An 18,662-nucleotide genomic window follows, 5' to 3' on the forward strand; every position below is an offset into this window, starting at 1 on the left:
CATGAAAAAAATGCATCATGCGTTTGTGTGCGTTTTTTTGTGGGTTTTGGTGCATTTTTTTTAAAAAATGCATGCTTTTTTTGCACATACGTGCGCATTACAATGTGCACGTATGCGCTCCCATAGACTATAATGGGTGTTTTGCTGTAAAAAAAACGCATTGCGTGCGCATGCGGTTTTTTGGGGCAAGTCGGACGCACAAAAAATGCAACAGGAGCGCACACTACAAAAAAATGCATGCGCATACAAATGTGTACAAACGCATGTGTATGCGCACCCATGTTAAAGTATAGGAAAAAAAACGCATGCTTTTTTTGCGTTAAAAAACAGGGCAAAAAAACGCAAATGTGAAACCAGCCTAAAGCACAATAAACAAATTTTTTTCACTGCCGATGTATTAAAAGGATGGCATCCTGTATGAAAAATAGTCTTAGAGCTTGCGCATACGGCCGTATTTTCAGTCCAGGTGCGATCTGAAGAAACATCGGATCACACTTGGACCAATGTTATGAGGCTGTGCACATGTCAGATTTTTTTCCGAGTCTGTCCGAAGAAAAAAATCACAACATGCCTAAGTTTGATCCAATATTCGGACCGTACTCGGCCACGCAAATCAATGAGTCCATGAAAATCGGAGTGCAATCCAATTTCCACGGACTGACAGAATGGAGAAGTTGGAGAATTTTTTTTTCTGCCTCTCCCTAATCCGAGACACTCTGATCAAAGTGTGATTAGCACAATTGACCAGATGAGAGAATATACGCCCATGTGACCCTAGCTCTAATAGTGATGATGGTCTAGTGATATTACTAACAGGAATAGGAAAGAATAAATAGGAATCACAAGGGTTGACACTGAATATGATGATGCACATGCAATATGCAGGGATCAGTGAGCTCTAATGAATGGATCGGTTATTAACAGTGTGCGTGCTGCTCTCTCGGAATGATCGGTGATTGGTAGCACGAGTCTGGCATTGATGTTCATGTAGGAGCTGTCCATTCCAGGCGCTTGCTAGTTAAAGCTATTCCTAGTGCTGACGCTAGGCGCTGTCCGTGGTGCTGAAGGCTTCTGGAGGCGCTGAGAAATCTAGAGGCAGGCAAGCTATCGTCTCCCATCCAGCAGTGAAATGTAAGCTTCTCCTCACTACAGCTGATTGCAATTACACCAACAAACAACTGCCAGCCTCTGCCACCAGAGCCACAACAAGCTATTTCTTCCTGTTCTCTTTTATTTGGGTAATTGCTTTATTTCCCTCCCCTCTTCAACCAGCACTTCCAGCACAGGGTGCTTCTTCTTTCAATGCAGCTCGTTTCCACAGCTTGAACAGTATATGTGTCTGCTTCCAAAGTATTAGGGAAATCACACGCACACACACAGAAGGTAGAAGAGAAGAGGCTGTTTATAGAGACTGAGTAATAAGGAGATAAACCCCAAGACCATGTATGCTTTGTGCTTTATGTTAGCAGCTATGGTGCATATCCAATCTCAAGGTAAGAAGAACTCACTCATTTCATTTTCTGCTGTTGAATTATGCCTGTCAAGTAGCCATTCAATTTGTCATTGTTTGAAGACCATGCCGGTGTAGCGGTCAGTCCATTCCAGATATGTAGACCTTTTTTAGGCTTTAGAAAGTCACCGATTGTCTTCCAGTTGTCTTCGGGTTTGATTGGAAGTCAACTGAAGTTTGTTTATTCCCAGTGCCTTTAATTATTGCCATACTTCTCTAAACATGCTTGACTAATGCCTTTCTGTAGCTCTCCCTTAGATTATAAAATGAAAAATTGGATTTCAGCGGATGCCTATGTCCTTGACAGATATGTCTATTCTAAAAGTAAAGTGCCTGGGGTATCTCATAATTACTTCTTTTCGATAATCTCATTTTGTTGGAAGTGAAATGCCATTTAATCATTTGCCTTGAAATAATAGAATTTTTATGCTGCAATTCGTTTCAACAATGAACTCTGCTCCCACTCTGGTGCACAATTAATTAAGTTATTGGCAAATGATTTACCTCATTTGTGAAATATTACATCCTATTTTTTTTTAATTCTATTTTTTTGATGGGATTTCCCAAGAGATCATATGGTTCTTAAAGAAAATGAGTCGGGATGGAAGCAATTTAAAGAATCTTGTAGAAGTCAACTTGATGTCAAAGTTTTCAAAGAGTTTCAAATAAGACTAAGTTTGTGTATATATCATGAGTGTACGGGAGGGGTGCCAATACTTGTTGGCTGACTTAACCTGGACTTAAGACATTTTGTTGTTGTCCTCTTATAAGTCTATATCGATCTTGGATAAGCATGTACTTTTCTCTCAGAAGGCTTGGTACCATGACTGCTCTGCAACTTTTGTATTATGTCAACTTTCCTTTGTCTACAAATTGGGTTGTTTCATGCTTAACCACATTCCCTTCTGTTTCTCAATGTGCTTTGTTATGTATTTGGTTCTCTTATACTCTCTTGACAAAGTTTTACCTCTCACCCTTCTTGGCATATGTTTTCACATTCGCTAGAACTTACTGATGGATTTTTCAGCAGGTGAACTCAACTGAACCTTAGTAGCACCTAAAATGGGTCCAATTCATACATACAATATTTAGGAAGATTGGGTATATCTAAGCGTCCTTTACTCCTCAAGTTCTGATTTATTTCAAATTACTTATTTTTGTTACTTTATTAATAAATCATGATAACAAACCTTGGTCTCTATCCTGAGACCCTTCCAGATGTTGCATTCCTCGTAGAGTTACGTGATGTTGAACACCACTGCTATAATATATTACAATTGCGTCAGGTAATTTTGGATCATTTTAGTAACCCAGCATTTTTAATAGCAAATTAAAAAGTATCTGCACATTCAATGTTGACGTAACCTCTTAAGAAGAAGTTTTTAGCATATTCATTTTCTATAGAAGCAGGAAGCCCGATCCTATCTTCATTTAATGTGTCATTTTTTTCTAAACAAAAAGTATAAATCATCATTTGTGACCACTGCTATATTCTGCCCCGTGTGGTTAGTCTCACTTTACTGTGGATGCTTCTTCTCGCTTGTAAAAATAAGAGTTGACAGAAGACCGGCAACTTTAGCTGTTACTGGGAAAACTGTGTAATGGGATGTATTCCAGCTGCACCTTTCTGTACCAGGCCAAGTTTGGAAATACAGTTTGCTTTGAAAATATTTTGGATTTGATCCTGCCTGTTAATATTCTAGTGTGTTCTTTTTTTTCTTTCTTGAAAGTTAAATGCTTTTGCTTTTTCATGTACTGGAACACATTTAAAATCCATCCTTGTGAAATTAGTATCCTTCTAAAAATGTAATAACCCAAGAAAACAGTTGTCAGTCAGAGTATCAGTTGTACATAATTTATTAGTCTCTCTGCCAGCTCGGCTTGGAAAGCTGATTATGAACACACACTAAAACAATTTTCGGAAAGAATGCTGGGCATATTAGTTAGACCAATAAACAGGAAGCTGTTGTAATAGAATTCCCCAAAACATGATTACATTTCAGAGTCACTTTGGAAGGAATACATCTAAAATTGGGTCTGCAGCGCTCTCCCTATTGCTCAATGTACTTGGCAGAAGCGTCAGTGCAATAGATGCTCTGTTTATTGTATATTAAAATGTCCAGTGATTATATATACTGTATATATATATATATATACTGTATATACGCAAGACATTGATCAGACCTTTGCTCCTCGTATAGATTTATTGTATGCAAATGTTTCTAAAATCATCAGTACTTTGGTGACAGACCATTACTACGGCTCGTTGATTGTATTTACTTCCAATTTGACTTCCTCCAACGTAATTATCATTGTTTTGCCTCTTTATAGACGTAATGCAAGCACTCATGCTTATTAAATAGGCAACGCATTTCCCGAGCTTTATATTGCAAGCTTGAATTGGAAACTTTGATTGAAATAAAAAATGTTCTGTGACTCCATGAATGATCATGTACCTTCCTTCTTAATGACTTGTGGACCCGCTAGAAGTAGAAGTCCTCTAGAAGTAGAAGTTGATATCCAGACCTTAAAGGGGTTGTCAAAAGAATATAAATTTGAGTTGCCTAAGAAAAGTTAAGAATTAATATACACTGAATTCCACAGTTATATATCAGTCATTATGGACTTTCTGCTCCCGTTTTCTACACACTGAAAATGGCTGCTCAATCACTGGGTGCTGCGGTGACCTGCCTCTGCTGGTAATTAACTGAAGAAGTGTTTATGCCCATTTCTTAAAGGTATTCCAAAATGGTGTAATTGGGAATAACATTTCTACTGCAGCTAAATAGGTATTCATTAAAAATACCTAAATCTAAAATTGTGTAAATACAAAAGTTATTTTGTAGATCTGAAGCCTCTGTCACTTCAGTTCTATTTTTTTACCCAGAGTCGCCACCTCCTGTTGGACTGACAGCTTACATGCCATGACTTCAGTAAAGCTGAGCCATCAGTCAAGCAGGAGGAGATGTCACTGGGTGGGGAATAGAGCTGGAGTGACAGAGGCTTCAGATGTACCACAGCCATGTGCCTATCAATTCAAGTGATGATTTCTCAGTAATGGAGGGATGGACGGACCATGTAGAGATATTGCTGGACTTATCTTTGAAAGAGATACATGTGCATGTAAATAGTTGGGGGGGAGTGAACTTCTGCTGACAGATTCCATTCAAATGGTTTACACATCTGTGACAACTTTAACTGGCAAGTTAGTCATTATGTAGGTGGCCCATAACCAAGTATTTACCCAATAATTTGAACCTGTTACTGTACTATTACCATTTCTAAGTTCATGATGTGGCCCTGGGTTATACTCTGTAATATTTCACCCTCTACAACATATTAGGTGGCCCTGTTACCGCTGTTTTGTCTCTTTTAATGCCATTTGTCTCCTTCACATACTCCCCCTTTCATGCTAACCCTTTTTCTTCTATAGAATCCCAGTCTATATATCTTAGCCTTTTTTCAGCCATAGTTACATATTACATGAAATTTCCACTCATTAAAATATTTAAGAGGTGATAGCATCTTATAAATGGTTTGACCCTCTGATGGAAAATAACACAGTAAGTCTTATTTGAGGAGATGGAATAGAAAAGCTGTACAGAAACATTAATAGTTTCGTCTTTTTCGAAGAATAGAGTGAATTATTAAGTTCTCTAACAATAAAAGTTCAGCTCTGGTCCATTTATCAGAATAAGAAGAATGCTAAGAAGCTCACAGTTCATAAATGAAAGAGTTATAGAATTCTCTGCTCATTAGGAAGTAATAATAAACATGTCCTTATTCTCAATTTGTTGTACAGAAGGTCTTGCACATCCATAGTATCCATCCAAGAAGTAGGCTCTGTACACATCAAGTCTTTCCTGCTCTATTATGCTCCAGACAAGTAGCTGTAAACTCATATAATTGCATACAGTGTGTCGCACTATGCTGATGGTGTACGGCACTCATGCTATTTACCTAACGAGCAACTCACCGAAATTGAACACGTAGATTGTTCTGGGTGCTCCACTGTTGCTGTAGTTGGCTGGCTCTCATGGTGGCCCTGCTAAAACTACATTCTGCATGTTACATAGAAGTTTCAAGAGCCAAGCAAAAGTAACATTAACATGGTGAATGTTTGTCACGCCATGCTATTTGTGTAGTGCATGTTAAAGGACTTTTAACCAAGTTATTAAGTTGCCCTCTATCTATTCAATAGGGAATAAGTTATTGATCACTGAGGGTCCGAGTGCTCAGATCCACAGAGATCCCAAGTACAAAGTTCTGAAGAGCTCGGAAGTCAAGCATACGCAGCTTCACTCCACTCATTCGTTCTGTATAGGATTACTGGAGAAAGCCAAGCACATACCACCTTGGGCAATCCCATAGAGAATGAATGAAGCTAAGAGTTCGACCTTCAACGAATGTGTCAGTAGAATCAGCCCTCCTAAACCATCTATATAGGCATGCAAGTCATATGAAGTTGAATAAAATGATAGATTGATATCCGCCATCTAATGCTTTATTCCAGAGCAATCTATGTAATTATTAATATGTAATTGAGCTGTTAAGATCTATGGGCTGGATATAGATCTCCCAGAGATTATTTTATATATGAAAGGGAGTCTCACCAGTGTGAGATATGTAGAACAGGAGAACAGACTGTCAGTCATTACATGGCTCACACTGGTATACTGATGCATAAGAAAATGTAAACCGAAAGGACATTATTTTGGCATAATACAAGCCATTAGATCTTTACTGTCATTGCATGGAAGGATGATCCGCTACCATAAAAAACTTTTGAGACAATACTTAAAGAATGCACCGTCTGATTATTGGGATAGTATGGTGCTCAACTGAGGAATAAAGTTAAACAATGTCTATGAGAATTGAAAAAGTGACACTCGCCATCCCTTTAGAAAAATATTAGGCCCCTTCACATGTCCTGATATTTCCGGTACTGGAAAAACCAGTAACGGTGAGGTCCATTGTCTGTGTCCATGTGCCATCCATGCAACAGTCCGTGTGTACCATCAGTGTGACAAGTATTGTCATAGAATGAAGAATACAAATGACAGATATTTAGGTGTTAGATGTGCAAAAGATAGAGAAAGATGATAGATAGCTAGATACAGTGGCTTGCGAAAATATTCACCCCTATTGTCATTTTTCGTGTTTTTCTACCTCACAACCTGGAATTTCACAGGTTTTTTTTTGAGGGTTTGCATCAGTTCATGTAAAGATCATGCCTACAACTGTGAATAATGTGGCTTTCTTTTTATTGTGAAGCAAACAACAAATAGGACAAAATAACTGAAAAATTCAGTGTGTATAATTACTCACCCCCTAAAGTCAGTACTTTGTAGAGCCTCCTTTTCCTTCAAATACAGCTGCATAGGATATTGCTTAGGATAAATTTCTATGAGCTTTCCACATCATGCCATTGGGATTTTTGCCCATTCCTCAAAGCAAAACTGCTCCAGCTCCTTCAAGTTAGATGGTTTCCACTGGTGAACAGTAACCTTTAAGTCTGGCCACAGATTCTCAATTGGATTAAGGTCTGGGTTTTGACTAGGCCACTCCAAAACATTTAAACATTTTTCCTTAAACCACTTGAGTGCTGCTTTAGCAGTATGACTTGGGTCATTGTCTTTTTGGAAAGTGAACCTCCATCCCAATCTCAAATCTTTGACAAACTGAAACAGGTTGAAACAGGTTTTGCTCAAGAATATCCCTGCATTTCGCACCATCAATCTTCCCCTTGACTCAGACCATTTTCCCTGTTCCTCCTGCTGAAAAACATCTCCACAGCATGATGCAGCCACCACCATATTTCCCTGTGGGGATGGTGTTCTTGGGATTAATTAGCTGCTTTGGTTTGGTGCCAGACATAACACTTACATTAGTGTCCAAAAAGGTTCAATTTTTGTCTCTTCTGACTACATCACCTTCCTCCATACATTTAGGGAGTCTCCCACATGTCTTCTGTCAAACTCAAAATGAGCCTTACAATTTTTGTGAGGAAGTAAAGCTTTCTTTCTGCCCACTCTTTCATAAAGACCACCTCTATGGAGTGTATGGCTTATTGTGGTCGTATGGACAGATACTCCAGTCTTTGCTTGGGAGCTCTGCAGCTTCTTCAAGGTTACCTTTGGTCTCTGTGCTGACTCTCTGATTAATGCCCTCCTTGCCTGGACTGAGAGTGTTTGGTGGGTGGCTCTCTTGGCAATTATGTTCTTTTACCATGCTCTTTGCATTTGTTGATAATGGATTTGATGGTGCTCCGGGGATCATCAGATATTGTGATTTTTTATAACACAACCTTGACTTGTACTTCTCAACAACTTTGTCCCTGACTTCTTTGGAGATCTACTTGGTCTTCATGGTGTTGCTTGGTTTGTGGTGATTCTTGTTAATGGTGTTGCAGCTTCTACTGCCTTTTAGAAAAGGTATCTATATGCTGACAAACCATGTAACATTTAGATTGCACACAGGTTTATAATCAGTGCTTTGCCTGTGTACGTTTCTGTACTTGTATTTATCTACTAATTAAATAAATTAAAAAATGCTGTTGGGTCACCCTTATTTTTATTAACCAGCTGATGGAAAGCAGACAGCTGGGGACAGGTTTTATTCTTCTGGGAAAGAACCAATATCCGTAAAGGTTCCCAGTCTATTAATATGAGCTTGCTGTCTGTATAACCTTTACTTGTCATTAAAATGTTGGGACCAACATATGTTACAAACATAACATATCTTATGCATAACCTGTACAACCCAAATCTATAGAGTAAAGACTAAAATAAAATATGAAGTAATAAAGAAATTGACTGTGGTTAGAATAAGGTTTATTAACCCCTTTGCGACCTATGACATATAGGTACTTCATATATCACTTCCCCCTTTTTGGTGTAGGCTGATTTCATCAGCTGACATGTGCCCCTAGCAGCCGCAGGTGGAATTGTGATGTTAAATGACACCGGCATTTAACTCTCGCAAACCGTATGCGCATCATTAGCTCCGCCCTTTGGAGCCCCTTTCACTTGATCGCGGGGAGCCAATGGATAGGCATTACAATCCGTCGTCTGCAGGAGACCCCTGTGGTTGTCATTGCTGAATTACTATGAGTGCTGCTCCTTGGCCGGCGATCATAGCAGATGGCCATTTCTGCTACACATAGCAGGGCTAAAGCCCTGCTATGTGCAGCACAAACGATTGGAAAATCCCAGCTTCAAGTCTCCTAAGGAGACTATTAAAGCATGTAAAAAATCTAAAGCAAATTTAAAATTATAAATGTTCAAATCACCCTCTTTTGCCCTATTCAAAATAAAACAATAAAAAATACACATATTTGGTATCTCCGTGTTCAGAAACACATAATCTAACAAAATATAAAAAAATTAATCCTATTGATAAATGGCATAACGAGAAAAAAAAATCAAAAGACCAGAATTACGTTTTTTGGTCGCCACAACATTACAATAGCATGAAATGACGGGCGATCAAAATAATCTATCTATCTATCTATCCCAAAATAGTATCAATAAAACCACCAGCTTGATGCACAAAAGATAAGCACTCAACTGGCTCGAGATCCTGAAAAATGCAGACACTAGGGGTCTCGGGAAATGGCGCCTTTATTTTTTTTTTCACAAACTTTGGATTTTTTTTCACCACTTAAATAAAAAAGAACTTAGACACGTTTGATGTCTACAAACTTGTAATGAGCTGTAGAGTCATAACGTCAGCTCAGATTTAGTATTTATTGAACATGGTAAAAAAAAACAATTGTGGAATTGCACTTTTTTGCAATTTCACCGCATTTGGAATTTTTTTTTTTCCATTTTCCAGTCGACTATGTGGTAAAATCAATGGTGTCGCTCAAAAGTACAACTCATCCCGCAAAAAACAAGCCCTCACATGGCCAAATAAAAAAGTTATGGCTCTGGGAAGAAGGTGAGCAAAAAACGAAAATGCAAAAAAAAGGAAAAACCCAAGGTGGTGAAGGGGTTAAAACATTGTATGTTCTACTACAGAAGCCATTTTCAAACCGTAGATATGTGTTTTGTTTTTTCCCGAAAGCCCACACATGAGCTCGCATGAACTACAATATCCTGGCAGAGAAAAAAAAGAATGTGCTGTGATTGAACTGGATTCCAAGAAACAAGTGTAGGCGTTGTTTTTAAAGACTACAATTTGGCACAGCTCACACCCTTTGGACACGTGTTGTAGTTTAGTTACGGCAATTCTGATACAAAAGCATTTCTGTGGTGTCGCCGCCTCTTTTCCACAGTTATTTATTCAAGTCAAATGGGGAAAGGTAAAATTGATTTTGCTCCTAGAAAGATGCGTCTTAGATTGGACAAATCTGATTGACGTATGATTGGGTTTGTGTGGAGATTGGTGGATTATCTTGTAGTGTTACACTAATTGTATTTGATAAATGCAACATTTACCTTGTGGTCATCAATTATACTTATGTTCCTCCGAGCAGGTTTAAGACTCGGAGCGTGGATTACAAGACTGAGGACATTAATGTCTGCAAAATAATAGTGGTATTTAACTGATACATTACAATAATGGATTATATCAATTTATATCAGGAAAAACTTTTGATTGTTATCCAAGCTGATTGGCATTAAAGAGGACCTATAGTTATGTTTTAGTAAATACTTCTACTCTGGAAGGAGTTGTCCTGTTGGGAAAAAAATATCACTTTTCTTTTACATCAGTGTCTAGGTCACTTATATCCCCATTATGAGACCATTTTTTCCAGGAGTGGACACAAACAAAAGAGCCCCTGTGCAATGATGTCCTTTTGGACCCCTGTACAGCTGCACACGTAGAATGGAGCATGCTGAACAACTCGCTGCTCCAACATTCCCTATGGGGATGCTGGAGCGTTATGTCCAGCATTCTCTGTCAGCCTCATAGGGAATAAATGGAGTGGCGGTCAAGCATGTGCACTAACACTCCATAATAATGGGGATACAAGTGTCCCATTTTGGTGATTGGAGGAGTTTCTAGCATTCGGTCTACCACTGATCTAAAAGTTAAGTGGATAGGTGACATCTTGTTCCAACCGGACCTTTAATGAATAATAAACCTTAGAGCTCTGCGTTGTTCAGTCCCTCTTTTATTCCTCTTGGAAATATGTGAAGAGAGTATTAGCACAATGCAGAATTGCTTATGTAAAAAGGAATTATTTTATATGAAATGCAAGAACCGTTATGTGCTAACAGAAACTTCAGAAATAGAGATGGTCCCTCTTCAAAAAAAATTTCTGCAACATACTGTATTTCAGGCTTTAGATATGGGTTAACGCGAGAGTTGTGAAAGTACATAAAATTTGTAACTGTGAGTCAATCAACTAAATCTTTTTATCTTTAATTTTATCTCTCACATGGGTGACTAAATCACTAATCCAGATTATGAAATGAGGCTGAAAGCCATTGCTCCAAAAACAATGAAAGAGATGTGACCATGCAAACTGCAGCACTATCTGGATGTGAACAGTGCTGCACTTTTATAGGTTGTATCTAGCTCTGTTAGGTTTAACCTATGGTCGTTTTTATTATATTTAATAGTTCTACATTATTGTAGCATGTACTACCCCTGAAGCTGTGCTCAATTTTAACCCGAGGCACCGAAATCTAAAATGACTGACATATCTGAGCAGATTTAGTATAACAGCAAATACATACAGAATAAATATCAATTCTCCAAGATGTATTGGTCTTGGTTCTAATAGAAATCACGATGAATTGAAAAACAAGCGTCATGGTTACTACTACGATGAAACATTCTAAAATACTATTTAATAGATGTACATCTTCTAAAATCCTAATAAAGCGACTAGCAGCCAAGTGTGTGGAAATACTTTGTAAAAAATGGTTGAACATTTGAGGAGTCCAAAAAAAGGCTCTGATGTCTTCTATCAAAAGAGGATATTTAGGTTCTGGTATGTAGTCTAAGAAGACTGCAATAATAAAATCTTATGATTAATTAGAGCTGAAAAATACTAAATTCATGCCATGGTTTAATATCCATGGGAAGTCTAGCTTCTTCGTGTACAGAAAGGATAGATATATGATTGCTTTGCTTTTATATCTTGTGCAGCTGTGTTGGTTTAAAGGGTTGTGAATAGAGTTGAGCGAAACAGGTCGGTCAGATTCAAAAGTCACCGACTTTCGCCAAAGTCGGGTTTCATGAAATGAAACCCCACCACAGTGTGAAGTCGGCCATGCGGTCGGCGACCCAAGCGCCAAAGTCGCATTTCTCCGAATGCTTGTACGTGACTTTTTTCAGCCAATGAGAGAAGAGGAGCGGAGCGTAGAGGGAGAGAGAGAGAGAGAGAAGAGAGAGAGAGATTTTGCCGCCTCTAGGGTTTAAATTCATGCCAGGTGTGTTTACAGTCCTCCACTCATTGCCGACTTTTCTCACCATTGACTTGCATTGGGTTTCATGTTTCACGACTTTTCACAACTTTTCCCTATAGTTGGCCGATTTCGTTCGACTCGACTTTTGAGAAAGTCCGACTCGACCCTAAAAAAGGCAAAGTCGCTCATCTCTAGTTGTGAATCCTCACACCGCACATAGTGTGCTGTCAGGATTCTTCATCGCTTGTGCAGGAAGTGGACGGCCTTGTGACCACAAGAATGTGATATTATTACAACCGGCCACAATCCGACTAGACATGCGCTGCCTCGCTTGATACATGTGAATAGAACAAGGCCACGCATGTCTAGTCAGAATGTGGCTGAAAGTATGCACATTACATATCTGAGGTCACATGACCACCTGCTGCCGGCCCCAAAGAATCTTGTGCAGGATGTGAGGATTCACACTTTTGTGCCAAACCTGGACAATAGCTTCAAGTGTTTGTTGCTTTCAATCATGTTTTCCCAAGGGTAATATTTTGTGCAATGATCTCACCTTCCAACACAGGACTATTGCACCATTGAACATGTGGACTATTAACAAGGAATCTGCGATAACAAAATGACAGCTGAAACCATGCACAGACGATCGTTGCGCCCTTGTCATGGCCAAATAGTTCATTGCACCTTCCAAACCTACAGCAATTGTTGTTAGAGTCGAGCAGATCTTTTGAAATTTCAATTCCCCAAAAATTGGAGAAAAGAAATGTTTGTGAATCTCAATACTGGAAATCTTGTAATTGTTCAGAAATACATGTGTTGAGAAGTGAAAGAGAGAAGGAGAGAGGACCCGCTGACCATAGGAGTTTACACTCTACAGCAGAGAAAGACTTACTCAGTGACTCTGGAGATGGAATATTACTCTAACAAGCATATTGAGCTCCAAGGGAGGCATATGGAGCCACATGAAATATTGTTAGCTCAGTAGTGTGGGAAATAGTGCTGGGAAATTTATTTTTGCTAATCAAATCTCGAAATATTCAAAAGTCGGATCCACTCGTCTCTTCTTATTTTCCATCTATTTCCATCTTCCTGTGTCTCCTATCAGATCTGTAAATAAATAACTGTAGGGTGGAATTAGATGCAAAACAATGGTGCATCAAATGCCTGTGCTTGAGTTGAACAATCATTTTGTGGTGACCGTTAAAGGGATGTTCCAGTCCAAATCGATAAGCTTGCAGGCACTGTGTGCATCTGCAGGCTAATGAATCCTCTCAGTGCTCACACTGTGCACTACAGGAAATCGCCGGTTTCTGAGCCAGACCGGAGAGTATGTATGAGTTATACATACTCCTGCACAGTTGTATGGAGCGAGGCTGTGGCCTCTAGTTTGCCACGCTCACTGCAAGGCCACATCACTAGTCGGGGCGCAGATTTTCTCCATACAAGTGTATGGGGGCTAGACCACGCCCACTGCCCGGGAGTATGAATAACTCATACATACCTCCCGGTCCCTGCTCATAAACCGGCAAATCCCCACAGCGCACAATGCGTGCGCTGGAAAGATTTTGTTCCGGACAACCCCTTTAAACTATATTTTCACATATAATCAGTTATCTAGGAGTATAAATAATGGTGTCTACATTTTAGTGGCTAGTACAGAATAACATATTACATTTCCCTTTTACATCTGGAGAACTCTTTTAATACCAATCATTATTCACATCATAAACTATTATATGTTAATCATTAAACAGAACCTGTCTGCTCTCCTGATTAATCTGGTTCAATAAATATTTGTATTCCCCATAATATAACCATTCGGAAGCCTCTTTTCTAATTACTCGGCGTTGTACAATTCCTTTTATAATTCTTCAGAATTCTTCCTGGAAATATATAATTATAGTCTCACCCTAGTTGTCTCTGACAGTATCGGCTCGACACTGATTGGGCAGTGTCAGATGGAGACACATCCAAGTGGTAACACCCAGGTAGGAAATTTTAGGAGGAATAACTTAGGAGTGTCCCAACCAAGAAATCTAAAAAATAGCTCCTGTTTAGTTATAAACATACATCCTAAATTATTTTGGGGCAGATTTGCAAAAATTGTCCAACAGATTTGATTCTGTCAAAATTAATTCAGTCCAAATTAAACATGTCAGAAGGGGGTTAAAAAAACAACAAAATAATTTAGCAGCCTGTCGTAGGCCTGACTGTCACCCGTCCACCTGATGCAGCTCCTTGACCAACCCTCCTCTCGCTCCTCCTGGGCTCGTCTTAGTGATGGGAAGGTCTTAAATCACTTAGTAAGCTTCACATGGGCGCGTGGGATGCTACCCATATCAACACCATTTTGATGAATTTCTGCAAATCAAGCCCTAAAATTTAGCATTCTATAGTATCTGAAATTTTCATGACCGCATATAGCGAGTCCAGTTTTCTCCCTTTTCCATTATCCAATCCTACCCGACTCCCTCCGATATCCCCACTCCTAAAATAACACACGCTACAACTTGAATTCTTTGGATAATTTTTTGGCCACTGCTGCAAGTTTATTAACAAACAATAACATTTAACAATAAGCATTAATATATAATCATAATTCAAAATATGAGGGGAGGGTTCTTGGAGCTAAAAGATCTGGCTAAAACCTTTTGGCCAAAAAAACCAATGGCAAAAACTCGACCACCATGTTACCCTCAGCCGTCCATCCCCAGCTCGAGGGCACCGTAACTCCCATTCCGGGAGACTGACCACCAGAGCTCCCGAGGTAAAACCCCGTCCAGAGCCCATAACCAAAAAGCCAGATCCCCCATACCATTTGAAAACTGCCGGGAATTTCACTTTCAAATCCTTCCCCGACCAATCATCGTCAACTCCAAGAACCCCCCCCCAGCCACTGTGACGACAGAAAACAACAAACGATCCGTATAAATCCCGTCACCACATATTTTTTTGTTGTTATTTATCCCCTATCACCACCTGCCCCGTATTACAGCATAACTGGGAGGGTGGGTCTTCAGTCTTCTGTTCCCTGATGTCCCTGATGACGAATGCGGTTTTCCCTCACTTTCTCCCCCCTACCCCCTGGCCGTCCCCACCGAGAACTCCTCCCATAACCCCGTCCCAGCCATTCAGGTCACCGAGGCCCAAACAAGTTGGAAAAACGTGTCCGCCCATTGCAGTCATGGGGGGCTTCCTCTCAGGCTGTGCCCTCCCCAGCCCCCATCTGGAAATGTGCAAAAATTTACATTGACAATTTTGTTACACATTCTCTACTATCATGGAGGAATATTACAGTATTAGTGGTTTTTAAAATAGACTTTTCTGCAGAGCTGACAGCCAAATCCTCTTTTTATATGTAATTTCTATTAATTTTTACTGATTTAACTGTTTGTTGTTATATAGTTATTTTAATTGTGTTTCAACTGACTGCTTCACTCTTTTTAATGTGGAATGTCTTTATTACCCCATCCATGCTCTGCATGGTTATTTATCTTTTTAACGAGCAATGTATTGTCACAATTTATTTACCGTAACCATTTTTTAATTTTACATTTAATCAAGGAGACACATAAAATTTATCACAGAGTTTCTTATTTTTATCAGAGAAATTTCTTTCTGAATTGATCTTTCATTCTCAATTCATGGGTAAAATCTGAATTCAGTGAAGACAGATGTTCCTTTTACTGAGTTAGGAGATGACAGTTGGTGCTTTTAAAATTCTATGAACAGGGGAGGAGCTAGAGGCTGACTTTCCTGAAATGAAATTAACAGTTGTCCATTGAAGTTTATGAGCACTAACTGTTATCTCCTATCTTAGTAATACTTCACTGAATGCAGATTTTTACCCCATAAATTGAGAATCTTGTTAATTAATTGTTATTATTTTTTTCTCCACCAGGACTGATCAGTCATTTTCAAAATTGTCAATTCAGGGGTAAAATCTGTATATGATGAACACAGACTTTCTTGTTACTTAGGGTGCTTTCATATTGCATTGTGTGTCCCCGTCGAGAGATGCATCCGAAATCCCCAGCAAAATGGGGAGTCAGGGCCAATCAATGGCAACGGTGACGGCAGAGTGAACATGCGCTCTGCCATTCACTTTTTTTGGGAGTGTGTGCCTACAAAAGGCCAACACTCAGACATGGTCTACTACGTCTGATAGTTACTCCTCAATGTCTAAAATTAAACTGATCACAACAAGACAACTCATCATCAAAGTATTTAAGACTTTTCCTATTGATATTCACGTGTGCAGAGGCGTTCACGCACATCATGTCGGAGTGTGACTGAGGTGTTGAGGAATAGAGACCTCGGCATTTCAGCTTGAAGTGAAAATGTTGTGGTTTGAGAAACAGGAAATTCTCCCGGTATCAACCTGATTTTCCTAAATTCCCTGTCTGTTGTGTTACATATTGTCCATAGCAGCGTGCCTTGATGGATAGACCCATTCTTCCTAATGAGCACGGTGACAGCGTGAACTAATACAGATAGAGAAGATCAGCCACGTTATGTAGCTCAAAAAAGGAATCTAGTGTCGCGCTGACTACAAGAGCCGTTCAGCTCCCATGAGCAAAACCTCCTAATCACTCACTTAGGACGGCTGCTTTTAAAGCTTTATGCCATGGTGACTTCTTGACAGTGAGAAGAATAGAGTTGGCAAAATTTGGTTATTGATGAGATTACCGCTCCAGAAGGGATGGGGCTCTGAGAACGCTCGCGCACAGCCACCAGAGGGGAGTAGAATGGGAAAGTAAATACATTTGGCTAAAAACACTGATGGCTCGTCGTGAGCACAAAGCCTTTACATGGAGTGAATAGAATTATGGATCACCGTAAACGTAGAACGACCGTATTATTGAATATCTTCTACCTGCATTTCTCAAATACTAAAAATATACTACGGTGGAGCATTTTGCTGTCCCCATATGTCTTATATCGTGTAAATCTATATTGCTCATATCCACTGGAGTCCCTGCCATCAATGTGCTGTAGTAGGATGAATATACAGCAACAATACTACACTATTTTGTGAATTATAAACATAATATACATAAAATAGGATCCTGTACAAGAAAAACAATTAAGGCTGTGTGCCCACGATGCGATTTTTAAGCGTTTTTGCAACGATTTTCGGCGCAAAAACGCTGCAAAAACGTTTAAAAATCATGTACAGAACACCCCCCATGGATTCCTATGGCATTCCGCACATGCTGTGCTAATGCTGCGCTTTTTTCCGCGGCGGAATCGCATCGCGGAAAAAATCGCAGCATGATCATTCTTTTGTGCGGAATCGCAAAGAATTGCCGCGATTCCGCACCTATAGGAATGCATGAGAATCGCTTACTTCCCGCATGTGGCTATGCCCACCATGCGGGAAGTTAAGCGTCTCATGTGCGGTTGGTACCCATGGTGCGGAGGAGAGGAGACTGTCCTCCAGGCCCTGGGTACCATACCCCTGTAAAAAAAAGAATACAAAATCGGGGTATATTTACCTTCCGACGTCCCGCGCTGCATTCCCGGGCCACAGCGTTCCCAGTAATGCCTTGCGGCAAGGTCCTGTGATGACGTAGTCTCGCATGACTCTAGCGGTCTCACGAGATCGCTATAGTAACGCGAGACTACGTCATCACAGGTCTCGCAAGGCATTACTGGGAACGCTGAGGCCCGGGATGGCAGCGAGGGACGTCGGAAGGTAAATATACCCCGATTTTTTATTTTTTATTATTTTTAACATTCTATCTTTTACTATTGATGCCGCATAGGCGGCCTCAATAGTAAAAAGCTGCTCACACTTGTCAAACACTATGTTTGACGAGTGTGACCAACCTGTCAATCACTTTCCAAGCGATGCTTCAAATCGCTTGGAAAGTGCTTGAGAAAATCGCGGCAAAATCGCAAACAGAATCGCGGTAAAATCGCGGTGAAATCACGTGGAAAAAAACGCGCGATTTCTGGGAAGGAGTCCGGTTTTCACTGTGCATTTTAAAACGCTATGTGGGCACATAGCCTAAAGGGGTTTTCCACTTATAGAAAATTGTACTCCAAATTATTTCTGTAAAGTGAAATAACAAAGACAGATAGTACTCGCCCTTCCTGGGTCCAGTGTCAACACTGCCATCAAAGTTTTTATCCTCTTAATATATTCCAGTCATCATATTATATACTGTAGCATTTACAGTTGATCATTTTGCCTTTCTACTGAGTTAATTATTTTCTTTTCCAGTAGGTCTATGACATCACGTGATTAAAAAGTGACTAGATGAACTTTCTAAGCTCTATGTAGATACTGGAGGTCAATTTTTACTCCATGAGTCATAAGTCTCTGCAAAAGGAGGGAGCAGCTGGGTCAAGAGTTGAAGAGGGGAATGATTTATGCAGGGAAAAGAGACTTCCTGTTCTACATAGAGCAGAGAAAATAGAAGAATTAACAGGGTAGAAAGGGAAAATGAGCAATTATAAGTACTCAGTGCTATATAATATGATGACTGCAATATATTAAAAGGATGAAAACTTTGATGGGAGGAGGAGGAGGGCTTCCCTAAGTCTTGGACAATTTCTCTGTTTTGCTGAAGTGATATAGTCGCATTGACAGCTCACATCACCACTGCAGCCAGTCACTGCGCTCACTGGCTCTGCTGATGTAGATTGCACTTCTAAGCTCAATGATTGGCTGCAGCACTGCAGCCAAAACAGAGACCGACAGGAAACCGGGGCTGAATTTGGGGAGGATGAGCCCCCTATGTATTTGTTATTTTAAATTGCAAGAAATTTTAGAGATC

General features: G+C 39.8%; 1 protein-coding gene across 2 annotated transcripts in view; it reads left to right on the plus strand.

The window, feature by feature from the left end:
• The first annotated feature begins 1,046 nt into the window (after nucleotides 1-1,046).
• Nucleotides 1,047-18,662, plus strand: part of SEZ6 (seizure related 6 homolog) — an 879,252-nt gene continuing 861,636 nt past the window's right edge. Inside the window, exon 1 of one of the 2 annotated variants that reach the window (XM_073565484.1) lies at nucleotides 1,047-1,493. In XM_073565484.1, the coding sequence (XP_073421585.1) occupies nucleotides 1,442-1,493 (52 nt within the window). In that variant the 5' untranslated portion in view covers nucleotides 1,047-1,441. The remainder of the gene's footprint in view (nucleotides 1,494-18,662) is intronic. The other variant, XM_073565485.1, reaches the window with a different exon arrangement.

This window comes from Dendrobates tinctorius, unplaced genomic scaffold, assembly GCF_039654945.1.
Source record: "Dendrobates tinctorius isolate UK_male_01 unplaced genomic scaffold, ASM3965494v1 ptg000016l, whole genome shotgun sequence".
Taxonomy (NCBI): Eukaryota; Metazoa; Chordata; class Amphibia; order Anura; family Dendrobatidae; genus Dendrobates; species Dendrobates tinctorius.